General features: G+C 40.9%; 1 protein-coding gene across 1 annotated transcript in view; it reads right to left on the minus strand.

The window, feature by feature from the left end:
* The window catches only part of TRPM5 (transient receptor potential cation channel subfamily M member 5), a 60,284-nt gene extending 39,426 nt beyond the window's left edge, over positions 1-20,858 (minus strand). The window contains exons 1-7 of the mRNA XM_048853196.2: positions 20,677-20,858; positions 19,540-19,671; positions 16,455-16,608; positions 9,343-9,523; positions 7,336-7,502; positions 4,860-5,040; positions 1,345-1,409 (exon numbers count right to left, since the gene is read on the minus strand). Of these exons, the coding sequence (XP_048709153.2) occupies positions 1,345-1,409; positions 4,860-5,040; positions 7,336-7,502; positions 9,343-9,523; positions 16,455-16,608; positions 19,540-19,671; positions 20,677-20,858 (1,062 nt within the window). The remainder of the gene's footprint in view (positions 1-1,344; positions 1,410-4,859; positions 5,041-7,335; positions 7,503-9,342; positions 9,524-16,454; positions 16,609-19,539; positions 19,672-20,676) is intronic.
* Positions 20,859-21,543: the final 685 nt, after the last annotated feature.

Consider the following 21,543-nt stretch of genomic DNA (forward strand, 5'->3'; position numbering starts at 1 on the left):
TTTTTCATACCTGGCCCAAAGCTTCTTACAGCATAGTTCCAGCCCTGTCTCTCCTCCAGGAGAACAACACAGACAAACAAAGGGGAAGTTTTTCCCCCCCAATTTTAAAAGGTTCTAGCCTTCCCATTGTCCCTTTTGGTTAGGTGCCCACTCCCTTCCTTTTACCTGTCCAGAGAGATTTTTTAACGCTTTACAGGTTAAGCAAGTAGAGAACAACTACTAACGGGGATTTTATAGCTAACTGGCTGGCTTTTTGCTTTCAAAAAAAAAAAAAAAGTGAGGGTCATTCACCACTGCAACAGATTTGCAAAGTATCTGGTAGATCCTCCATCACTTAGAATCTTTAAATCAAGGCTAGCTGTCTTATTAAAGTGAGATGCTCTAGTTCAAACAGTCTGTTGGGCTCAACGTAGGAACTACTGGGTGAAATTCTATGGTCTGTTATGCAGGAAGTCAGTGAAGATAAAATGGAAATTGAAGAAAAACCATGTCACCCAGCTAGAAAGTCTGTTTCCAAACATAATGTGTGGAGCTGTTGGGGAAAAGATCAAAGCTGAATCTTTGGGTCAATTTACAAACGCTGCTAAGACAGAGTTGGCAGTGTACCGCACTGAGCCCACTGTTCCATAAAGAGAAGATCTGGTGGAAATATGATGCTGTGAGACCAGCACATACTGGTCTCACAGCACTGCAAATCTGCCATTGTGTTTCCCTGAGTTCTGAGAGGCAGCATTGAATATGCAATGTCTGATCATTGCCAGGAAAAGCTGCCTGGCTACAGGGGTGCTGGAACAATTTGTACAGTGGGGATGCTGAGAGCTATTGAACCAAACTGTAGACCCTGTATATGATGGAAACCACTCCAAGCCCACGGGTGTGGGAGCACCTCTAGTTCCAGCACCTATGCCTGAATAATCTGTTTTTACTTGCTTTGTAAGTAATAGCTAGTATTTCTAATTCACCAGATTTTTTTTCAGATTTCCACTGCTCAGTTCCTACGGTGTTAACTAGATGTGTAGTCAGATAGGAAACTTAAGTGATCTGAGGATACTTTTAAAACTAAGCAATATTTCTGTTGAATTTGTTCAAACTGCACTATTTCTTGCAGCAAAGGATGTACTGGTGAAGCTAATGAATATAAGTTGAATTTTTAATTTTTTGTACTAAAAAATTAACTGTTATACAAATTGTATAATATCTTACTACTTGGATTTGTAGTTGGCACCCAGCAAAATGTTCTGCTAAGTATTTTATTTAATATTTGACAGTTACAAAACATGGATTTGTTTACCTCCTTGGGGTATTTTTAGAATGAATTTTTAAATATCACAAGTAGCTTCTTACCTCAAGTGTTTTTGGTCCTCCATTTACCAGTAAACAAAGCACAGGGATTTCAATGCTACCTGTTCCTGTGAAATAGATGAGAAAATGTTTACATTCCTAACATTCATAAAGATGATGATGTGTTGCTGCCATCTTCTGGAAAGCATTGTGCCATCATATTGTCCATGGGCTGAAACAAGAGCAATGGACCCTGAGAACACAGGCAATAGGATGGTTGACAGCAAAGGCTGTGAAAAGCACTATCGTCCAGTGGTTAGCGTGTTAGCCACGGGCTTGGGACAAGGGTTCAATTCCTTGCTGTGCCACAGACTTCCTGTGTGACCTTGGACAATCAGTTAGTGTCTTTGTGCACCTGCCTGTAAAACAGGAATAATAGCCCTGCCCACCTCACAGGCATGTTGTGAGGATAAATGCATTAATGACTGTGAGGTGTTAATGACTCTGAGGTGGCACCCATACTACCGTGATGAGTGCCATCTAAGTACCTAGGATGGATGGCGAGGCCCTGGGAGAACCAGCATTTGGAATGCTAGGTTGAATACAATTAGAACATACACAGCAAATGGATTCTAACTATTGTCCACTTGTCCTGACTTAAAAAGCTGTCAGTGTCCTAGATGCTAGAAAAACAAGATGGTGGTGGCTGTTCCTCTGTTTCCAATAGGATCATGAATGCTTCATATGGAATTAGGGTGAGCCTGTTTAACTTTCTGATCCATAGCCTCTGAGCAGATGTTGGGCCCCCAATCCTGAAGGGAGCTCTCTGTAGCCAGACTCCTCACTGCATCTATGCACACGGTTACCATTATAGATGCATAAAGATGTTTTTTGGTTTTAATTTTTAAAAAATGTACTTCAAACTTTCAACTAAAACTTTTTATAGTGGGAAGTTTTGATGAGTGGTATTGTTAAAAATGCTGAATTTTTGAGAAAAATGTTTTTTTTTCATTGAAAAATTGTAATTTTGACCATCTCTCCTGATGTGGAGCCATCACATGGGATAAGTCATGTGCATCAAGTTAATCATGTCAGTACATGTTTGCCGGATCTGGGACTAAACTATGCAGAAAAATGTGAAGACAGAATGCAGGAAAAGGGAAAATAAATGGAAAAGTGATATGAATGAGAGGACTATGTAATTCTGTTAAGGACAGATGACTCAGATCTGAGCCAGAATTAACCATACATTACTTTCTTAATGTTCTGTTAGGTTGCTTCACATCAGCCTACAGTGTGATGCAACTTTACATGGTGCAATAACTTTGACCATTTAAAAGTCTGCAGACATGAATTTTTAACCATTTTCACAGCAGCATGCAAAGAAGCTGAAATAGTCATCCTTCACAGTTCCCCAACAGCTGCTGCATTTATTTCTAGAGATAGCACAACTGCAGTTCATACTGTAAAATCTACCAAGTGCATTTCAAATGGGCCTGCAAGTATGTCTAAAAAAAGTGGCTCCCACCAAAAAACAAAACAAAACAAAAAAACCCTCTGTAGAGTCAAGTGATGAATGCACCAATAAATAGCAAGGGGAAGAGGAGTATTTGGATCAAGTGATTTTTAAACGTCTTTTATTTATTTATCTTTTTTTATTATTAGGTTGCCTGAAATAATGTATAGATCACCAGTTCCCTCTCCATGAGATATCCCAGAATAACCGGTGCAGGTGGTGACAGAACTAACACAGAACTCAGCTGGAGCATGAAGATGACATATAGTGGGGTCAGTTGTGACTTTGTCTTGTACTGTGTGACATGTCTTTGCTATTTGTCTTTAAAATAAAATTCTAGTCTGCAAAGTGACTCTTGCTTAGTTTACAAGTAAAAAGAGGTTATTTCTAAATGCCAGCCCTGCAAACTCAGCCTGAGATTTGAGTCAAACTGGGTTCTTTCCTATATGAATATCATCACCCTTAACAAACATTCTTTAGGCTCATTCTCATTCCCTGTTAGGTTTCAGAGTAGCAGCTGTGTTAGTCTGTATCCGCAAAAAGAACGGGAGTACTTGTGGCACCTTAGAGACTAACAAATTTGTTTGAGCTTAAGCTTATGCTCAAATAAATTTGTTAGTCTCTAAGGTGCCACAAGTACTCCTATTCTCTGTTAGTCAATGCAGCCGCATTGAGGGCAGAATTTGGAGTTTAGTTAACAATTCTGATGAGTGAGAAGAGAGATTATCTAGCTCACTTTCTACTAGCTACGTTAGCTCTGCAGATATAGAAGCAAGAAGAAGTGAAAACACTTTCCACTATGGATGGAATTCCCCCTGTGCGGATGATTGGTATGGGGCCTTATGTAACACTTAAGTCCCATTTTAAACAGGGCTTAAGTAGTTTTAAGTGGTGCATGGACCTTGCACTGTCTTTACAGGGTTGAATTTCTCCCTCAAGTAAATGGACATGACTGAGCATTTCAGCGAGCCCCTCGTTCCATGATGGATGTCATGTCTCCTGGAGTGAGAGCCAGCAGTCCATGAATTTGGGGGGATCTAAAATGATAGTACAGTATGCTGAATGCCCCTCTCTTATAGCTGTTATTTGGGGGCACTTAATCTACATTTATTTTCAGTTCTTTAAAGCTTCTTGCATGTCAGCTTTGAGCATTGAAGGATAGCCTTGTGCTTAAGGAGCTAGATTGGGATGTGGGAGTTCAGTTCCCAGCTCTGTGTGTCACCTTGAGTAAGTCACTTAATCCCTTTTTGACCTCAATTTCCCAACAATTAAAAGTGGATAATAATACTTCCTTTATGTCTTGTCTGTTTAGACAGTCCCTGCCCCTAGGAGTTTACCGTCTCTTACTATATGTATGTATGTATAGTGCTTGGCACAATGGTCCCTGATTTCAGCTGGAGGTTCTAGGTGTTACTAGAGTATGAATATTGTGATAACTTGATTGACTAAAAGGTGTAGCCAGTTGTTTGACTACACTTGTGGTTTGTTCCTAAAAAAGTTCAAGAGACCAAATAACCGAACTTAAGCAGATGTATTGTCTAAAGTCAAAGCAGTACAATATGAAGAGGAGACATAAGTACCCTCCTTCTAAGAACCAATCCTTACCTCCCAGCATGGTCACTTACACAGAAGGTGTGCATCAAAGATATGCATTTCAGCTAGTATCTATAATATGTTTTTAAGAATTACAAAATTCTTTGCACGTCACTAAAATCCAACCCACCAGTTTGTAACAGTTGCTCAACTTGTTTTTGTTCTGTACTTTTTTTATCTTATCTCTGTTTTGGATACTATATTCCAAACCAGTTTCCATGAAGATACCTATAGTAGGACATAGATTGAATGTATTTTGATTCTGACAGATTTTGCATTTGCTAATACCAAAGCTGACTTAGCTTTACAAAGAGTTATGGGATACTTAGCATGAATGAACAAACATGAGCATAATATCATTCAAATATAAAACTTTGCTAATATTTAATGCATATTGATATGGTGTGCAATTTGTATAACATATACATATTGGCTAACAACTTGATTAATTTCTTTTGCATCTACCTACCTCCATACCCAGTGCGCTGTTCTGAAATGTGTTTCTCCAAGGTGAGCCGTAGTTTAGTAGTTCCATCTGGCTCATCTGGATTTATCTGATCCACCAAAATAAAATGGGAGTGATTGTTGTCAAGGGAGTACAGTGGCCCTTGGCCGTTATCATCTGACTTGTAGCATACAAGATTTTCATTCTAGAAAAGAGAGAGGTTAATCTTTATAAAATAGATTTTATATTTTTATCTGATTTTAGTGGTTTTGCGCTATGTCATAGAAGAAAATAAATATTCAGACACTTCCAATAAAGTCTCTTTTATAAGTTGGGAGAAAGAGAATGGCATCTGTGTGAAAGGTGCCAGGTTGGGCACCAGTAGAAAAATGAAGTCTTCTGAGTCTCCCTTTTGGATTCTGCAAAATATATTGACACCAAACATCTTGTTTGTGATGGGGGCATCAGTTCAGAACTCCTGGAAATATGTTTTTTCTGATCTTAGACAAATGACAAGGGCTACAAACCCTGATGACTGGGGAATAGAGCCTGAAGGGTTCCAAGGACCAAAGTCTCTGCTAATGGAAATACCCCCATTTACATGGACTTCCATTGCATTAGGTCTGTCTTTACACCAGCAGTTAATTTAGTGCACTATATGTACATACTAATTCAAACTATGCAGCATTACTTTGTTGGCAAGACTATGCATGGTCTAATCGATCAGTTCTGAACTTAGGAGTTGCACTCTCTGGGGAATGGGTCACAAAAAGTGTGTGTGTGTGTTTGGGGAGGGCGTAACCCTTCCTCTTTCTCCCTCTTCCCCTCTCCCATGACCAGATGGGTGGGATATCCTGAAACTTTTTTTTGTTGCAACATGGAGTCACTGCCCAGAAAAGGTTGAGAACCACTGTCTAGGCACAAAGGCTTTATATACACACATATAATTTGCCCCATTCCGGCAATAAATCCCTTCTTCCTGGTGTCCATCTGTTTATTATTTGGGTGTATTGTCAGTGGCAACTCAAACTAGGATTGCCCACCTCTCTTGTCTTCTCTCATCATGATCCTTTCATTTAGCTCACATTGCAGTAGGATGGTTTTCAATAAATAAACAAACACGCCTCTTTCCATTCCCCTTCCTCCCCACTGACACTTAACACTGGGCTCTAGCAAGATACAGCCAATTTGTCTGCTCAGTTGTTTTGCTTGTGTGTTGTTTTCCTTTTCCCTTCCCTCCTGCTGTCTTTTTGTTTTGTATGTTTAGACTGTAAGATCCTCTGGGTAGAGATGTCATGTTATGTGTCTGGACAGTTCTGTGCACAGCACTGGTACCATATAAATAATTTAATGACTGGGGCCTGAAGGTTAGGAGCACATTTCAGTAGCCAAGGGCCAAATCCTAGGCCTAGGGGCCCTCTGCAACACCAAGCCCTCTAATGACACAGTTTGGCCAGGGGTCACAAGGAACTGTTGAGGTGTATTCCTGAAGAGCCCAGATCCTTCTTGTTCTCTGGGGCCAAGGATGAGGCACTGAGCACATCTGTGACACTAACTGATAAATAAAAACACGAAGAATTAGCCCCAGGATCAAGGATCTGCAACTGGCTCTCTTGTGCTGTCTTCTTCTGTGTATACACAGAAACATTACCGTATAGATCTAGATTTTTGCTCATTATCATAAACACATCTACCTTGTTGTTGTTACACTCAGACTATAATAGATATGGCAGTAGTGTGGTCAGAACAGCAGAATTGGAACCCTGATTAAATTCTGGACTCTGCTTTTGGGTCACTTATGATCTTGGGCAAGTAATTTGGGCCAACATTTTCAAAAGAGGTCACTGACTTTATATGCTCAAATTGGGAACATTTGGACCTAATTGTGGAAGAGCTTTGCACCCAGAGCTCCCACTGACTGCCGATAAAACAAGGGTTGCTCAGTACTTCTGAAATTCAGATCCAAAGTATATTAAGCGTGGCACCAAAAATCACAGCATTCAAATTCAACGACCACTTAATGACAACTTCAGCTTTAAACCTGCCTGGCTCAGGTTCCCTATCATATAGAACTGTTTGTTTAACAAACTTCATAAGGGGAAAAAATTTTTTTTTGAGATCTTCAGATAAAAGGTGACATAAGCAAAAAGTATTAGTGGTATCCTATTAATATATAAAAAAGTTCTTCCTCCAAGTTCTTCTTAAGTCAGCATTTTTCTCCTGGACTCTGTACTAATCAAATGTATAATACCGACACCTGTTGGATATTTGCAGCATTGCTTGTTAAGCAGGGGGAGATATCTATGGATTGCCTGCACATGGTGCAAAATCATTATAATCGTAATATAATTTCAGATCTTTCCTGTTCATTCTCATTTTGCTCCTTGGGTTTGTCATCTAGGGCAGCTCAATTGTTTTGCTGCCTATTATTAGTAATTATTTTTGGAGAGGCAGTTCATATTTAAATGACCCCATACTGTAAGTGTTATGAGAAAAATACCTTCACATTGTCCAGAATCTCTCTGTGCTGAATTTTTCCCAGTGAAGTTATTCCTATTGCAATCACTCTTACTCTGGCTGAAGTACTAGCCAGCATGTGATTTTGGACTGCTTGCCCTATATGCCTCGTTATTCCAACACGTAGAGCGCTGGTAAAGATCCAGGCACCTGAAATTAATTCAATAAGAACATTATGGAGTTAGTTGCTTTACCATTTGATATATAAGTACCTCTAACTATGTGTCTGTCCAGGCTGGCTCTAGATATTTTTCGGGCCTCTGAGAAGTCAGATCTTTGAGGCCTCTAGTGGATATCGATAATTTGTGTCATTACATATAGAATCACAGTCTGTACTAAACAGGACACTTTTATTGAAGAAAGCAATGACAAACGATAGGTACAAACAAACATGTTCCAGCTTTGTCATCTTGGTTTAGCAGGGACCATACTCCCATCTGGGATGTTCAATGGAGCACAGAGAATCATCTAGTGGCGGAATGATATTACTGGAAGTAAAGATATGACAGTCTGCATATCTGAGGCAGTACTAGTTCTTGGGGCAAGGGGTGGAGGGTGGGAACTGGGGAGGTGACATCTTGCAGTTGGGATGAAGAACTAAATTGGGAGGACTGATTGTGTGATGTTGGAAATAGCTGTTAGATGAGTTGCTGGGTTAGGGGTTTTCCATTTAGCTCTATGGGAAAGTATCTGACACTCTCTTTGCCTTGCTCTCTGGCGTACTGGAGAGCGGACTCCGCAAAAGAGCCGGGCTCTGTTTATTCTTCATGTGCCTAGGGCAAGCCACGGTGATTACCAGACCTGGATGCTGTAGTGACAACCAAACCACTTGAGGTCCCCCTCACTAAATGATTTAGCATATTCCCCAAACTGTGTCAGTAGACAAAAAGGAAAGTAAAATAAAAATAAGCCAGAGTCCTTAGCAGTGTCCACTTGTAGGTACTGAGATGACTTGCAGCATAGGAAGTTTACACTAAGCATAAATAGAAGCTGCAATGATCTCAATAACTATTTCTGTTTATGGTACTTTTGATACTACTTTAGTACTTGGCTTTTTTTAGTAATGAAAAGCAAAACGGCACTGTGACTTTTTTTCCCCCTTTGAACCAGCAAAGCACTATGAACCGAGTATATACTATATTGAGCACTAAAGTATGCTTTAAGCACTTCATAAACTTCAAAATGCAGTTATGCTCATAGGGGCCAAGAAAAAATGGCCTCTTAACTGACAGATGTGTATTCAGAGTCCTGTTTGCCAATTATTGTGTCAATGTTTCAAATACTTTTCATTCCTGTTAGCCCTGCAGTGAACACCAGGTAAAGTGAGCCAGATTCTCTTCTGGTTTCTGCATCACTTAACAAAATTGTCAATCAGTTCCAATAAAAAATTCTTTGAATGGTGAGGATGTGATACCCACAATAGGTCAGTTTGACTTTCAGATTCCAGGTTGAGTTTGACGGGCTGCCAGTTGAGACACAAACACACACTTTTAATTATAAGGTGAAGAGATTCAGGTGGTATTTTTCAGAAGTGCTCTCTTGTCTCAACTCTGTTCCCACTGCAGCCAAGACTGACTTCAATGGAAGTGTAGTTAGGCCAATGCTGAGTGCTTTTGAAAATCCTACCACTACTAGGGAGCTGGAGAGAGAAAACTGATATGGATCCCACTGTGACACTTTTTTCCCCATCACCTTTTAGAGCACAACTGCACTTCAGATGTTTATCAGTTGCAAGAACCACTGTCTGAAGTAATTTGGATGAAGTAGTAAATAATTGAGATAGTCATACTGCAGTAACTTGTATCATTAATAAATATCTTAATACAGGTGTAGGCCACCATCCAGCAAAGCCCTTAAGCATGTGTTTAATTGTTATGCATATGAGCTGTTCCACTTAAATTAATGATGAAAGATTGGCAAATGCTGGATGGGGACTCTTTAGGGTGGAGGTAGAAGAAATTAAGTTCCCAATTTTAGAAGTTGAACCAACCAGTGCTTTCTGCAGCCTTTACAAGTCCTTTTCTTAAGGTGTCCCGTAACCAAGGTTTCATTTGGAAGTTTTCTTCTTCTCCAACTAAAGAGACAACCAAGTTGGGAGCAGGTAGGTTCCATTTGTTGATCATAATATCAAATATAACTCCAGGATGGATGGCACATGGAACTTTAACAAACTGTAATAAACAAAAGGGCACTGAGTAACAAAATAGCAGTACAGTATAACCCCTATCTTTACAAACTAATTGGTAAAATGATACCTCTCAAAATCACAGCAAATACACTGCATAAGTTGCAGTGTGGTACACTTGTCCTTCAAACCACTGTAAAGTGATTTCCAATGCATTGGAGGCATCAGAACATGAAGAGATGCTGACTTGTTCTTCCTCAACATCATTTTCATGTGATTTCCCTCTCTCTCCCCTCTGTCCTCCCATTAGTGGAAATGGTTCATATACCTGGTCATTAGCAAGATTGGTGTTGATCAAATTACAGTTTTACTGTAGAGGATGGGTCAGAGATGTTCTGTATATAATTGGAACAGATGGGAAAAATCCTTCACCATAACAGTGAAATACTTTACTGATAGACCTTAATATTAAAAAAAGAAGGAGTTTATCTCCAAGAAGAGCGAGACTTGGCATATCAGGTAAAGGTGGTGTAGGATGTAAAACCTTTTGTGGACAGGAAGCCTGTGCTGGGGTGTACAAACCCCACACCGGCAGTGACAGAGTTTAAGGGGAGCTTGACAACTCAATTAGCCCAATCTGTGTCACCTGCAGGGGAGACAGGTCATTAAGGACTAGACCCAGCTGGGGAGAACCAGACTGGATGTTTCCTGTAAATATAGGGCAAGAAAGAGGTGACCCCGGAGAGAGGTAGTTGTGAGTTTGTGCTCTCTGGGAAAGGAACCACAGAGGGGTCTGTAGGAAGGAGTTTGTACCCTGGGTCTCTCCTTGAAGGGAGAAGGCAGCTGGGGAGAAGGAGACTTCAGAAGCAGGCCTGGGAGAAGAGAGACTCCAGGAGAGAGGCCCTGAGGGTCAGCAGCTTGAGAGGAACCAGGCGTCCAGTGAGAAAGCCCTGTGAAGTGGTGCTCTGTAAAAGAGGAAGGAAGAAATCTGCAGAGGCTGGGAGAGGGGGAAAGAGACTGCAGAGAATTGCGTCTGGGGAGGGCAGAAGAGATTCTGTTCCCTTGAGTTTAGACACCCTATGTCACAGAGTAACAGTGACATTGGCCCTTTAAGGGTTATGTCTACACAGCGATTAAATACCCATGGCTGGCCTGGGTCACCTGAGTCGGGCTCGGGCAGCAGGGCCGTAAAACTGCAGTATAAATGTTCAGGATCAGACTGGTGCCCGAGCTCTAGGACCCTGTGAGAGGAGAGGGCCCCAGAGCCCAGGCTCCAGCCTGAGCCTGAATGTCTACACAGCGATTTTATTTATTTTATTTTATTTTTAGCCCTGCAGCCCAATCATCATGAGTCCAACCCCGCTGACTTGGGCCAGCTGCAGCCAGGCCATGGGTCTTTTATTCCAGTGTAGACGTACCCTTAGAAGGAAGAGGTTAATGTGCCTGTGGCTGGTCAATTTAGGCTTGAGAGGGCACCTGGCCCTAGAGGGAAGGAGACCTGAAGAGTCAGAGCCTGAGAAGAGTCAGACGCAGGAGGTGGTGTGGTGAGAGCTGCCTCAGACTCTGAGGCAGGGAACAGCAAGGAAGAGCTGGCAGGAGCTTCTTGGGAGAGAGCTTCAGGAGATCTAGTAGAGAAAGCTGAGCTCCTATGGGAGCTGCAACAGGAGTGTTGGAGAAAATCCGAAGAAAATCGGCTTGGTCAGAAGAGCTGAACCCAGAAGCAAGAAAGCTGTTGTGGGTGCCCCTGAGCAGGGATAGGACTTGCAGGCAGGTCTGCAGGAGTAAAACATTGCAGGAGCGGGGGGCCCTCTGGGTGAAGAAGTGAATGAAAGGTAGGAAGAAATTGGTCACTGTCCGATAGGGATGGCTGGAGAGTGGGGCCCTTGATCGGGGGCAAATGGAAATGGGAACAAAGTGCTGCTGGTATTGACTCTTGAGTGGGTGCTGTGAGGGCAAACTCCCTGGAGAGAGGAATGGGAAAATCCCATTTTGTATGTTTATTACAGAAATTGGAGAATGGTTTGACTTACAAGATTTTAGGGTATTACTGCACTGGTGTATGTGAATCAATTTATGCCCAGGGCAGGCTTCGTATTGGACGCTGAAGGACTATGCCTCTCTTACGGATGAAAAGAAGCAAAAATTGAGGCAGGTGCCTCTGCCAGAAGCTGGTGGGTGTCCCAGGCAGGGCTGACCTATCAAATTCTGGAGGATGTGATTCTCTTTGTGTGACCTGGCTGGAGGGCCATGTCAAAATCTTCAGTGTATTTATCCTCACCACACCCCTTTTGAGGTAGGGAAGTGCTATTATCCCCATTTCATAGATGGGGAACTGAGAATGAGAGACTAAGTGATGCCCAAAGTCACAAGTTTTAGTTTAATACTCTTCATGACACTGGCCAGTACAAAATACTTCAGAAGAAGGTGCAGGAGACCCTGTAATGGACAATTATGGAAAAACTAGCCAATAGAGGGAAGTGTCTGCCCAACCTCCATCACCTAGTAGTTGACTTTTTTTGTACAGAAAGAATGAGGCTTTATATTCCTTTAAAAAAACAAAATAAACAAATGTTGGATGTTATCCATATAAATATCTAGTTATGTCTTTTAATCCTGTTAAGTTCTTGACCTCACTGGCTTCCTATGGCAATGAGTCCTACTGGTTAATTATTCATTGTGTATCTCCCCAATATCCACAGTGGTGAGGACTGATGCATTATTTAGTTCTTCTTCTTCTTCAATGCCCTTGTCCTCTTCAACCACTGTCTTGACTCCTGTGGAGTCCAGTAGGCTTAACCATTTTGTCACAGACTTCTTGTTTCTGCACTACCTAAATTATTTCTTGTCTATTTTTATGTCTTTGGCTATTTGCTCTTCAAATACTTTCTTAGCCTTCCTAATTTTCATGACCTGCCTTAGTTTATGCTCTTTTCCACTGGTTTCACTTGAGCTGGATTTCTACTTTCTGTTGAATAATCTGTTGATAATTCAGTGATGCAGAGTTCAATAATGGGCAAACATTTCTCTGATGATGTATTTACTAAATATGATACATGGTTTTCATCATTGGATTGGCATTAAATGTCTAAAACAGATCAGTGATGTCAATAGGATCAGCCAGAGGAAATAAACCGAAGAGCCTCAGCTCTTAAAATATTTAACAGAAGAGTATAGTACATACAAGTCTACTAGACCATTGTTATAAACTAAAACTAAGGACTGCAACCACATATCCGCATTGTACTAAGCTTTCCCAGCCACCATTCAACTGTGGACATACTCTGATATATAATTATGATCTAATTTCCTAGGGGTATTCATGTGTGTTGTCTTCATTCTATAGCAGTGTGCTTTGGAAGTACCAGTGACTTAACATTTATTTATGGCACTTTAAATCACATACTGTTTTGCTTCCAATAAGGCTTCCTTTTGTTATATACTATAGAAGGTATTGTTTTTTACATAAGGATGAGTACAAATTACAAAACAACAGAAACAAAAGAAAAAGTGTTCAAATCATCTATTTATACATATTCCCTCCAACAAAATATGCTTCTTCAAGGAAGCCTTAACCTGTTTTAAAAAATCTACTGAACAGTAACCTATATAACTCTCAACATGTGCACCATTCACACAAGCCATTGTGTGATCTTATCATTAACACCCTTTATCATTGCCTCCATGAATCTGATGCTTCCTTCTCTTTTTATCTTAATTTTGTTATAAGGTCTTCTGGGTGCAGACTCCAAGAGGGACTCCAGCCCCTACATGCTATTCTGATGGTGTATTAGGATGGTACAGAAGCCCACAAGAGGCCAGGGAGGATTCCCCAGGGATAAACTTTGTATCGGACCACCTGTCCTTGCCTTGTGCTGGCCTGTTGGCATACTGTTGCGTGCTGGGGATAGAACCAAGGATGGGGAAACAAATCAAACCACTGTGGCTGGTCTGGTAATGCTGTGGAGGCTGCTATAACTGAGAGCATCTCCTATGGCTACCTAAATAACATCAGGGAATGTTTGTTTTGGTCCTGCAGCAGCCTACAGTCTGAAAGGCAGAAGTTTCCTACCTACAAGTCCCCTGGGCTGTGCCTTCCAGAGAGATGCAGCATAGAATTTGATCATCTGGTTTAATTTATTTTGTATTGCACATTTATAGCGAGCTATGCATAGGCCAAGATTTTAAAAGTGCCTTGTGATTTCTGGGAACCTGTTTGGTGTGTGTGTATGATTTTGTGTTTTTGTTTTTTGTTTTGTTTTTTTTAATGCCCAACTTGAGACATCTTAAAGGTGCTTGATGTTTCAGAGAATGGGTGCTCAGCCCTTTCTGAAAATCAGGCCCCTTAAAAGTCGTAGCAATTTTTTAATCACTAGTCACGTTTTTTAATCTTGGCTGCTAGTAACCACTTTAAAAGTATATTTGTGGTTGGAGTTTAGATACGAAATCCCACTGTACTTTTGTATCTTTCCTCCCTTTTCTTTTGCATCTGCCTATTTTGAATGCATGAGTTTGTTACCTCTGTATGGTCACTAAACCACACACTGCTGTGGCATCTGAGCACCTTCCAAAGTTTAAAAAATAAATAGGTGACTGACATAGATGACAGGTTTCAAATCAGATGTCAAGAATTATAACATTCATAAACCAGTCGGAGAACACTTCAATCTCTCTGGTCACGCAATCACAGACATGAAGGTCGCTATCTTAAAACAAAAAACTTCAAATCCAGACTCCAGCGAGAAACTGCTGAATTGGAATTCATTTGCAAATTGGATACTATTAATTTAGGCTTAAATAGAGACTGGGAGTGGCTAAGTCATTATGCAAGGTAGCCTATTTCCCCTTGTTTTTTCCTACCCCCCCGCCCCCAGACGTTCTGGTTAAACTTGGATTTAAACTTGGAGAGTGGTCAGTTTGGATGAGCTATTGCCAGCAGGAGAGTGAGTTTGTGTGTGTGTGTCCCCGGGAAAAGGGGGGGGGGGAGTGAGAGAGCCTGGATTTGTGCTGGACATGACCCACCTTGATTACCATGCACATTGTAGGGAGAGTGGTCACTTTGGATGAGCTATTACCAGCAGGAGAGTGAGTTTGTGTGTGTGGTTTTTGGAGGGGGGTGAGGGGGTGAGAGAACCTGGATTTGTGCAGGAAATGGCCCACCTTGATTATCATGCACATTGTGAAGAGAGTTGTCACTTTGGATGGGCTATTACCAGCAGGAGAGTGAGCTTGTGTGTGTGTGGGGGGGTGGAGGGTGAGAAAACCTGGATTTGTGCTGGAAATGGCCCAACTTGATGATCACTTTAGATAAGCTATTACCAGCAGGACAGTGGGGTGGGAGGAGGTATTGTTTCATGATCTCTGTGTGTATATAATGTCTGCTGCAGTTTCCACGATATGCATCCGATGAAGTGAGCTGTAGCTCACGAAAGCTCATGCTCAAATAAATTGGTTAGTCTCTAAGGTGCCACAAGTACTCCTTTTCTTTTGACATAGATGAGGTTGTCTCCTTCTCTGTGTTGTATATTGGGTAATAAGTGACACCTGAGTCTTGAAGGTGTCATTTGGCTGAATATGATTGTGAATGCAAATGCATGTGTGTGTCCTGTAGCGAAGTGGCTCTCAACCTTTCCAGACTACGGTACCCCTTTCAGGAGTCTGATTTTGTCTTGCCTACCCCCCAAGTTTCACTTCACTTAAAAACTACTTGCTTACAGAATCAGACACAAAAATACAAAGTCACAGCACACTATTACTGAAAAATTGCTGACTTTCTCATTTTTACCACATAATTATCAAATCAATTGGAATATAAATATTGTACTTACATATCCGTGTATAGTATATAGAGCAGTATAAACCAGTCCTTGTCTGCATGAAATTTTAGTTTGTACTGACTTTGCTAGTGCTTTTTATGTAGCCTGTTGTAAAACTAGGTAAATATCTCGGTGAGTTGACATACCCGCTGGAAGGCCTCTGCGTACCCCTGGTTGAGAACCACTGCCATAGAGGCAGTGGTGTCTAGTGGTTTGAATACAGGGCTGGGAGCCTGGGATGCTTGAATTCTCATCCCACCTTCGCCACTGATTCACCTTAACATTACTTTGCACTTTACACATTTTGGGGCAGATCCTCAGCTAGTGTAAATCAGTATAGCTTCATTAGGTCAAAGTAGCTATGCTGACTTACAGCAGCTGAGGATCTGCTCAGAATCCCATGCCTTCATCAGCACAAGGCTTGTTGAATGTCTAAGAGGAGAGGCGTTCTGGAGTCTCAGTGACTGTGGAGGACTTGACTCGGGGGAGTTTTACTAGGTAGCATCCAAGACCAAGATTATGGATATGGGATGGGCAGAAGGTAACAGAAACTTCTTCTGGAAGTGCAGGGGGATGAAGTCAGGGTAGAATTTCAATAAATAAATAGGCAAAGGATACATTTAAAAATGTTTTAAATAAGTAGAAGTTTAAAAAATAGATTGATTGGGCAGAAGCTGAAATAGGCAAATGATATGCAAATAAACAAAGCTGGGAAGGGTAAAATAAACTAAAAGTGTAAATGGTTCAAAGCCATCCAGTTGTGCATGATGCTTGTTTATGTAGCTAAGTGATCTTATTACTGTCACCCCCCCTCCTTTCTTCTGGTTTGTTGCATTTATTTGTGTCTTATTTTAAATTAGATTGTAAGCTCTTTGGGGCACGAACCATGACTTCACATGGGCTTGTACAGCACATAGCACTGATGTAGGGTGACCAGATAGAAAGTGTGAAAAATTGGGATGGGGGCGGGGTAATAGGTCCCTATATAAGAAAAAGCCCTGAATATCGGGACTGTCCCTATAAAATTGGGACATCTGGTCACCCTACACTGATGCCCTGCTCCTGTTTTTGACCTTTGCACACTACTGTAATGCAAACCAAATAATTTGACAATAGGAATAGAAGTCAAGAGCCTGAAGTTCCTTAATGGGAGAAGTATCATACCTTCCCTCGTTTCTTTCCGGAAGCCATGAAGTCAATTTCTCCTGTACAGTATGGCAATTCCCTTCTGAATGCTTCTTCTTTGACATTACTGCAAAGTTTGGCTTCTGTGTCTTCCATTGGAGCAGTGGTATGATAATTATTGTAGATAGATTCTCTGAAATAATGGAGCACTTAAAGATGAGAGTTCAAAAATATTCAGGTTAGATTGGGAAAGTAAAAAAATGTACCAAAGTTAATAAATGACAATTAATCTTCATTCAAAGTGTTCATATGTATTCCCCTATTTTACCCTTTAGCACAGGAGTAGTCAGTTATTTTTTTGTTGAGGTCCTCATTTCTTGGTCAAGGTCCAGACCAGAGAAAATAATTAAAAAATTAATAACAATAATTATAAGATTTTGGAGTCTGTTCAAAAGCATCTGGCTGTCTGGATTTGGCCCGCTGTCCGCCTATTGACTACCTCTGCTTTAGCATTTTGTCTTAATGTTAATATGTTACAGTAGTAGCATAACATTATGTTACAGCTAAGACTGGAGTCCAATTTGCTAAGTGGCGTGAGGGCTGCCTCCTATTATGCATATATATAGCAGAGTTTAGGATCAAATTAGATGAGACAAAGGAAGTACTATTATACTCATCTTGCAGCTAGGGAACCAAAGCACAAAGATTTGAAGTGAGTTGCCCAAGGTCACATGGGAAATCTATGGCAGAGCCAGGAATTGAACCAAGGTCTCACAAGCTGAAAAGAGGGGCCTTGGCATGAAACAACAGCTGTGGTGGTGGCAGCAACTAGCAATGTTTGTGTTGCAACTTCTTGGTGTTATCATCCCATTGTGCTACCCTGATGCTACGCTGTTGTGTAGCAACCCAAAATAACAAAGTTGATGCTTTTGTACTGGCCTGAAGCTACTTGGGGGGAGGTTCAGCCCTGCTGTTCATGAGAATGACTCACTGATTGCATGTGTCTCATTTGCAGTCTGTGAGACTTGAATGGTCTATAGTTGTTGGGCACAACATAACAGTCCCACACTCCCATCCGTACGTGGATGTAGATATGCATCTGCAGAAGAGGGAAAGTGCACCAAGACAGCATGCTCCCAACGTTGCAGAAACTCACCTATAACCAAAATCCATGAGACGTCTCTAAATGCATTAACCTGTGTGAATCTAATGGAACCATGCTATGTAGTGGGGTTTAAACCAACAATGCAGTCAGTGCAATCTGTTTGTCATGTGTCTGCTACTCTCCCACAGACTGGCTGAAGATGATTAATAATCTATCATGCTAGGGTTGAAAAAAGCAAAACCACCCTACACCTGTGTGAAAATTGTGTCTAAGTGTATCCCTCAAATACCTAGACACGCCTCAACCTGTCCTCCCTTTTTGTATTGTCATCCCCTTGGAAGTTTCTGTTTGTGAATGAGCATTTTCCTCACAACTACTGCTTATTCCAATGAAACACTTGCCAGCCCATCTGTGAGTGACTTCAAGAAACAAGCAGTCAAACTATCAGTTATTAAAAGTGAATATACCCAAATCTTGTGCGTATATCCATGACAAAAACAAACAACTTCCCCAGTGCTTTTAACAAGACTTTGCCAGAGTCCACAAGCCCCAAAAACTGACTGAAAAATCCAGGTCTCCTTTTTTATATGGAATGTGGATTATTATTTTTTACTAAACAAATGTTTCCACGTTCTTCGTCCTTTTAAAAAATTAGGTCTGTGCCAGCAAGTCAGCACTCATGAGTGCCTCTAGAATAACAGGCTAGAGTGGTTAGAGAGTAAAAATCCTGTAAATGAACAGATTCTGTTTCAAGGTGACATGCCTTACCACATCAGATGTAAGCATGCTGTCCTCCTCTTCAAGTCCCATGCACAGCCTGCATGATATCTATTTCTCTGCTTTCTCCTTTTACATTCCCTCTTTCTATTCTCTCCACCTTTAGTAACTGTCCCTTCCGCAGCCTGCTCCCACTCTTGACTTCTAAACAGCTTTGCAACCCTTCCTTCATACAGATTGCCATGCTTCTACCTTCTCTGTGAAGTCCCTCATCCCACACAGTGAAGTGTTTGCTGATACATAACTCATTTTTAAAAAAGCATGGGACCTACAAGCTATATGCTCTTCTTCATTCTTCAGTCCTGCTGCTTTTGGTCACTTTCCAAACTTTCTCCCTCATCTGTATGTTATCTGTTTAGATGATGAGATTTTTGTAGGATGGGCCTTGTCTTCATGCCCTTCTGTCAAGCTCCTAGCACTCTGTTGGCTCTAGACAAATAATAAATAATCACAGTAACTGATTGCCAGACAAATAATGGTAAAATTCAGGCTATATAATGAATTAACAGGAGAGAGTTGTGGATGGGGGAGGAATATGAGAACTATGTCTGGCCACATGCATATGGATTTCCCTCAAGTGTGGAGGTATCTGGATCTGAGGGTTTTGGTTCAGGTCCATCGCTACCTGTGAAGTTATAAAATCTCCATTGTAGACGAATTATATTTACCTTAAATAATGGGATTTCAGATTCACTCCCTTTCTTAGATCATCACCATATTACCACCAAACTCCTATTTTATTTAAATCCACTTTGTCATTGGAGATTCTTTTCTCTCTTCTAACTTTGAGGACAATATTCTGGAAAAGAATACATTTGGTTTAGAATACTCTGTAATTTGCTTTTGGCAATTATCCTTTTACAATGGAATTTTATTCACTGAACAAAAGATTCTGATGAGAATACAGGTTTGAACTAATAATGTGAATTTAAGGCCGCATTCACTATGGCCCTGGACAGTTATTGATACCTGGGCAAAGTACTACCAAATTAGAAAGGGTAACATGTGACATTCATTTTGCACTGGTGCAAATGACTGCACAGAGTATTGGTAGATTGGGCCCAATAAATTTTATATAAACAAGGAAGTAAAACGTGATTATGAGAAATTTTATTGTTAAAAGCTCACCTACAATCCTTTACCCATGGACAAAGTCTTACTAGTGTCCATAGTAGATGCAGGCCAGGAAGTAAGGCAGGATATAGCCCCAAGGCTAGATGGAAATCTGTTAATCAAAAGTACCTGCTATATTTTATGGCATTGTAGTAAGACTCCTCCTTGGACTCATCTTGAAAGTTTGAATCTGAATTCAAACTTGACCAAAGTTTGGGGATATTTCGATCTGGAGGGTTGGTTTGGGCCTTAGAGATGGGCCTATATCACAAATTTCAGGTCTGGAACCAGATCTAAATTTATCCAAACTTTGGGCATGTTCTATCCAGGATTTTTTTCCAGGACAAAGATGCTCAGATGGTGAGACGTATACTTTCTGGGTATCCACTGATTAACCCTATTAACAACCTCTGGTTATATACAGAAGTTTCTGTCTGGCATTTGGATAGTTATTTTTACAGGTACAATCCCCTAGACTGACACTAATTCTGTGACCCTACATCTGACCTGCTCTTCTGGAGACTAGATAGGTAACAGTGGGGCAATAATAAAGGACATTCATACAGTGATCAAGACATGGGGGCTTCAATCACTGGCCTGGTTTTTGATAATTCTGGAGCCAATCTTAGTAATAACCAGTACAGCTGCCCAGCAGATACGGTTGTGATCCAGGAAGGCATGCCTGCATTATTCAAAGCAGGAAAGGTGGTTCTGACAGCAGAGTGGCAAAACATCAACCCTGAAATTGGGCACAATTCAGGACGGCATCCATGCAAGTACCTCCTGCAGTCATATATAGAGTGGGCAATCAGATTAGATGAGACATTGAGCTATTCTGGTATGGAATGTCTTAGCTTCCTGTACATCTTGTCCAGGTGATATTGCAGATAATTCCAACAGATGGCACTGCATTTCTTAGTAAGAACTGACTCTAGTTCCAGTGTTTACTTATTCCCCTTGTATCTATTCTCTAATCACCCAGGAATAAATAGTCAGTTGGACTCTTAATATGGTTGCACTTAAATGCTGATTCTGTTGCGTGTCTGGCATAGCACTGTGACAAGCAGTAACTGATGAAACTAGTAAATGTTGCTTTTGTATTTAATGCTTTTTGGAGGGGACGTTCATAGATTCTAAGGCCAGAAAGGACCATTGTGATCATCTAGTCCTATATAACAGAGGCCATAGAACTTCAACACTGTAAGGGGCACTCTGTGCATTCAGCAAAAACATGAAAACAAACTCCATGAAAATAGCATGACTCACTTGCCATAAAGATCATATCCAAACGATTTGCAGATATTGCCTTCAAATGCAAATGTCAAACCCTGGTTTTGCGCCACTGCTGTTTTGCATTTGTCGTTCCAGGCAGCTATGGAATGGAATCCATGTGATTCACAGAACAATGCAAACATCCTAGCATCCAGATCACTTGCACTTGTTTCCATTTTCAAAATGGAGATGGACTTACACTGAAATACCTACCAGAAGCCTCAGGTTTTCTTCACCTTCCCTAAAGTTTTCTAAATGAGTACAGATTATCTTTATTTTAAAGTTTCCGCTGTCATGGTCAGCCATCACTGTGCTGAGCTAGAACACAACATTATTCTTTTAAGTGCCTGCTTTTTATTTGAAACTATGCACTGCAGGTATTGAACAGTGCATAGCAGGTATTGAACATAGAGCAGCAAATGAGTTGCATTTTCGCCTAGGTATTTAATATGCTAGGCAGCAGTGAAGAGGAGAAACAAAAATAAATTCTGTTATTTCCTCCTGGATTGGTCGGTGTTTGTTCTTTACAAAACAAACCTTGCATTGACAATGTTTTGATTAATGATCTATTACAATTAATTGTAATTTCATTGGGCTCCTCTTATTCTTGGACCTTCTTGAAATGCTTCCGTTTGAAGTCAGTGGAAAGACTCTCATTGGTTTCAATAGGCATTGGATCCAGCCCTTAAACTGCACTGGACTCCAAGTGCACCATGTTACCGCTGTTGGGCCAGATCTTCACATGGTATAAGTCAGCATATTCCACAGAAGTCAGCTGAGCTTTGTTGATTTGCATCAGCTTAGGATGAGGTCCATTGTTTGATTGTAAGGATCCAGGAAAAGTATTAATCAGAAAAGGCA

Source organism: Caretta caretta, chromosome 6 (genome assembly GCF_965140235.1).
Source record: "Caretta caretta isolate rCarCar2 chromosome 6, rCarCar1.hap1, whole genome shotgun sequence".
Taxonomy (NCBI): domain Eukaryota; kingdom Metazoa; phylum Chordata; order Testudines; family Cheloniidae; genus Caretta; species Caretta caretta.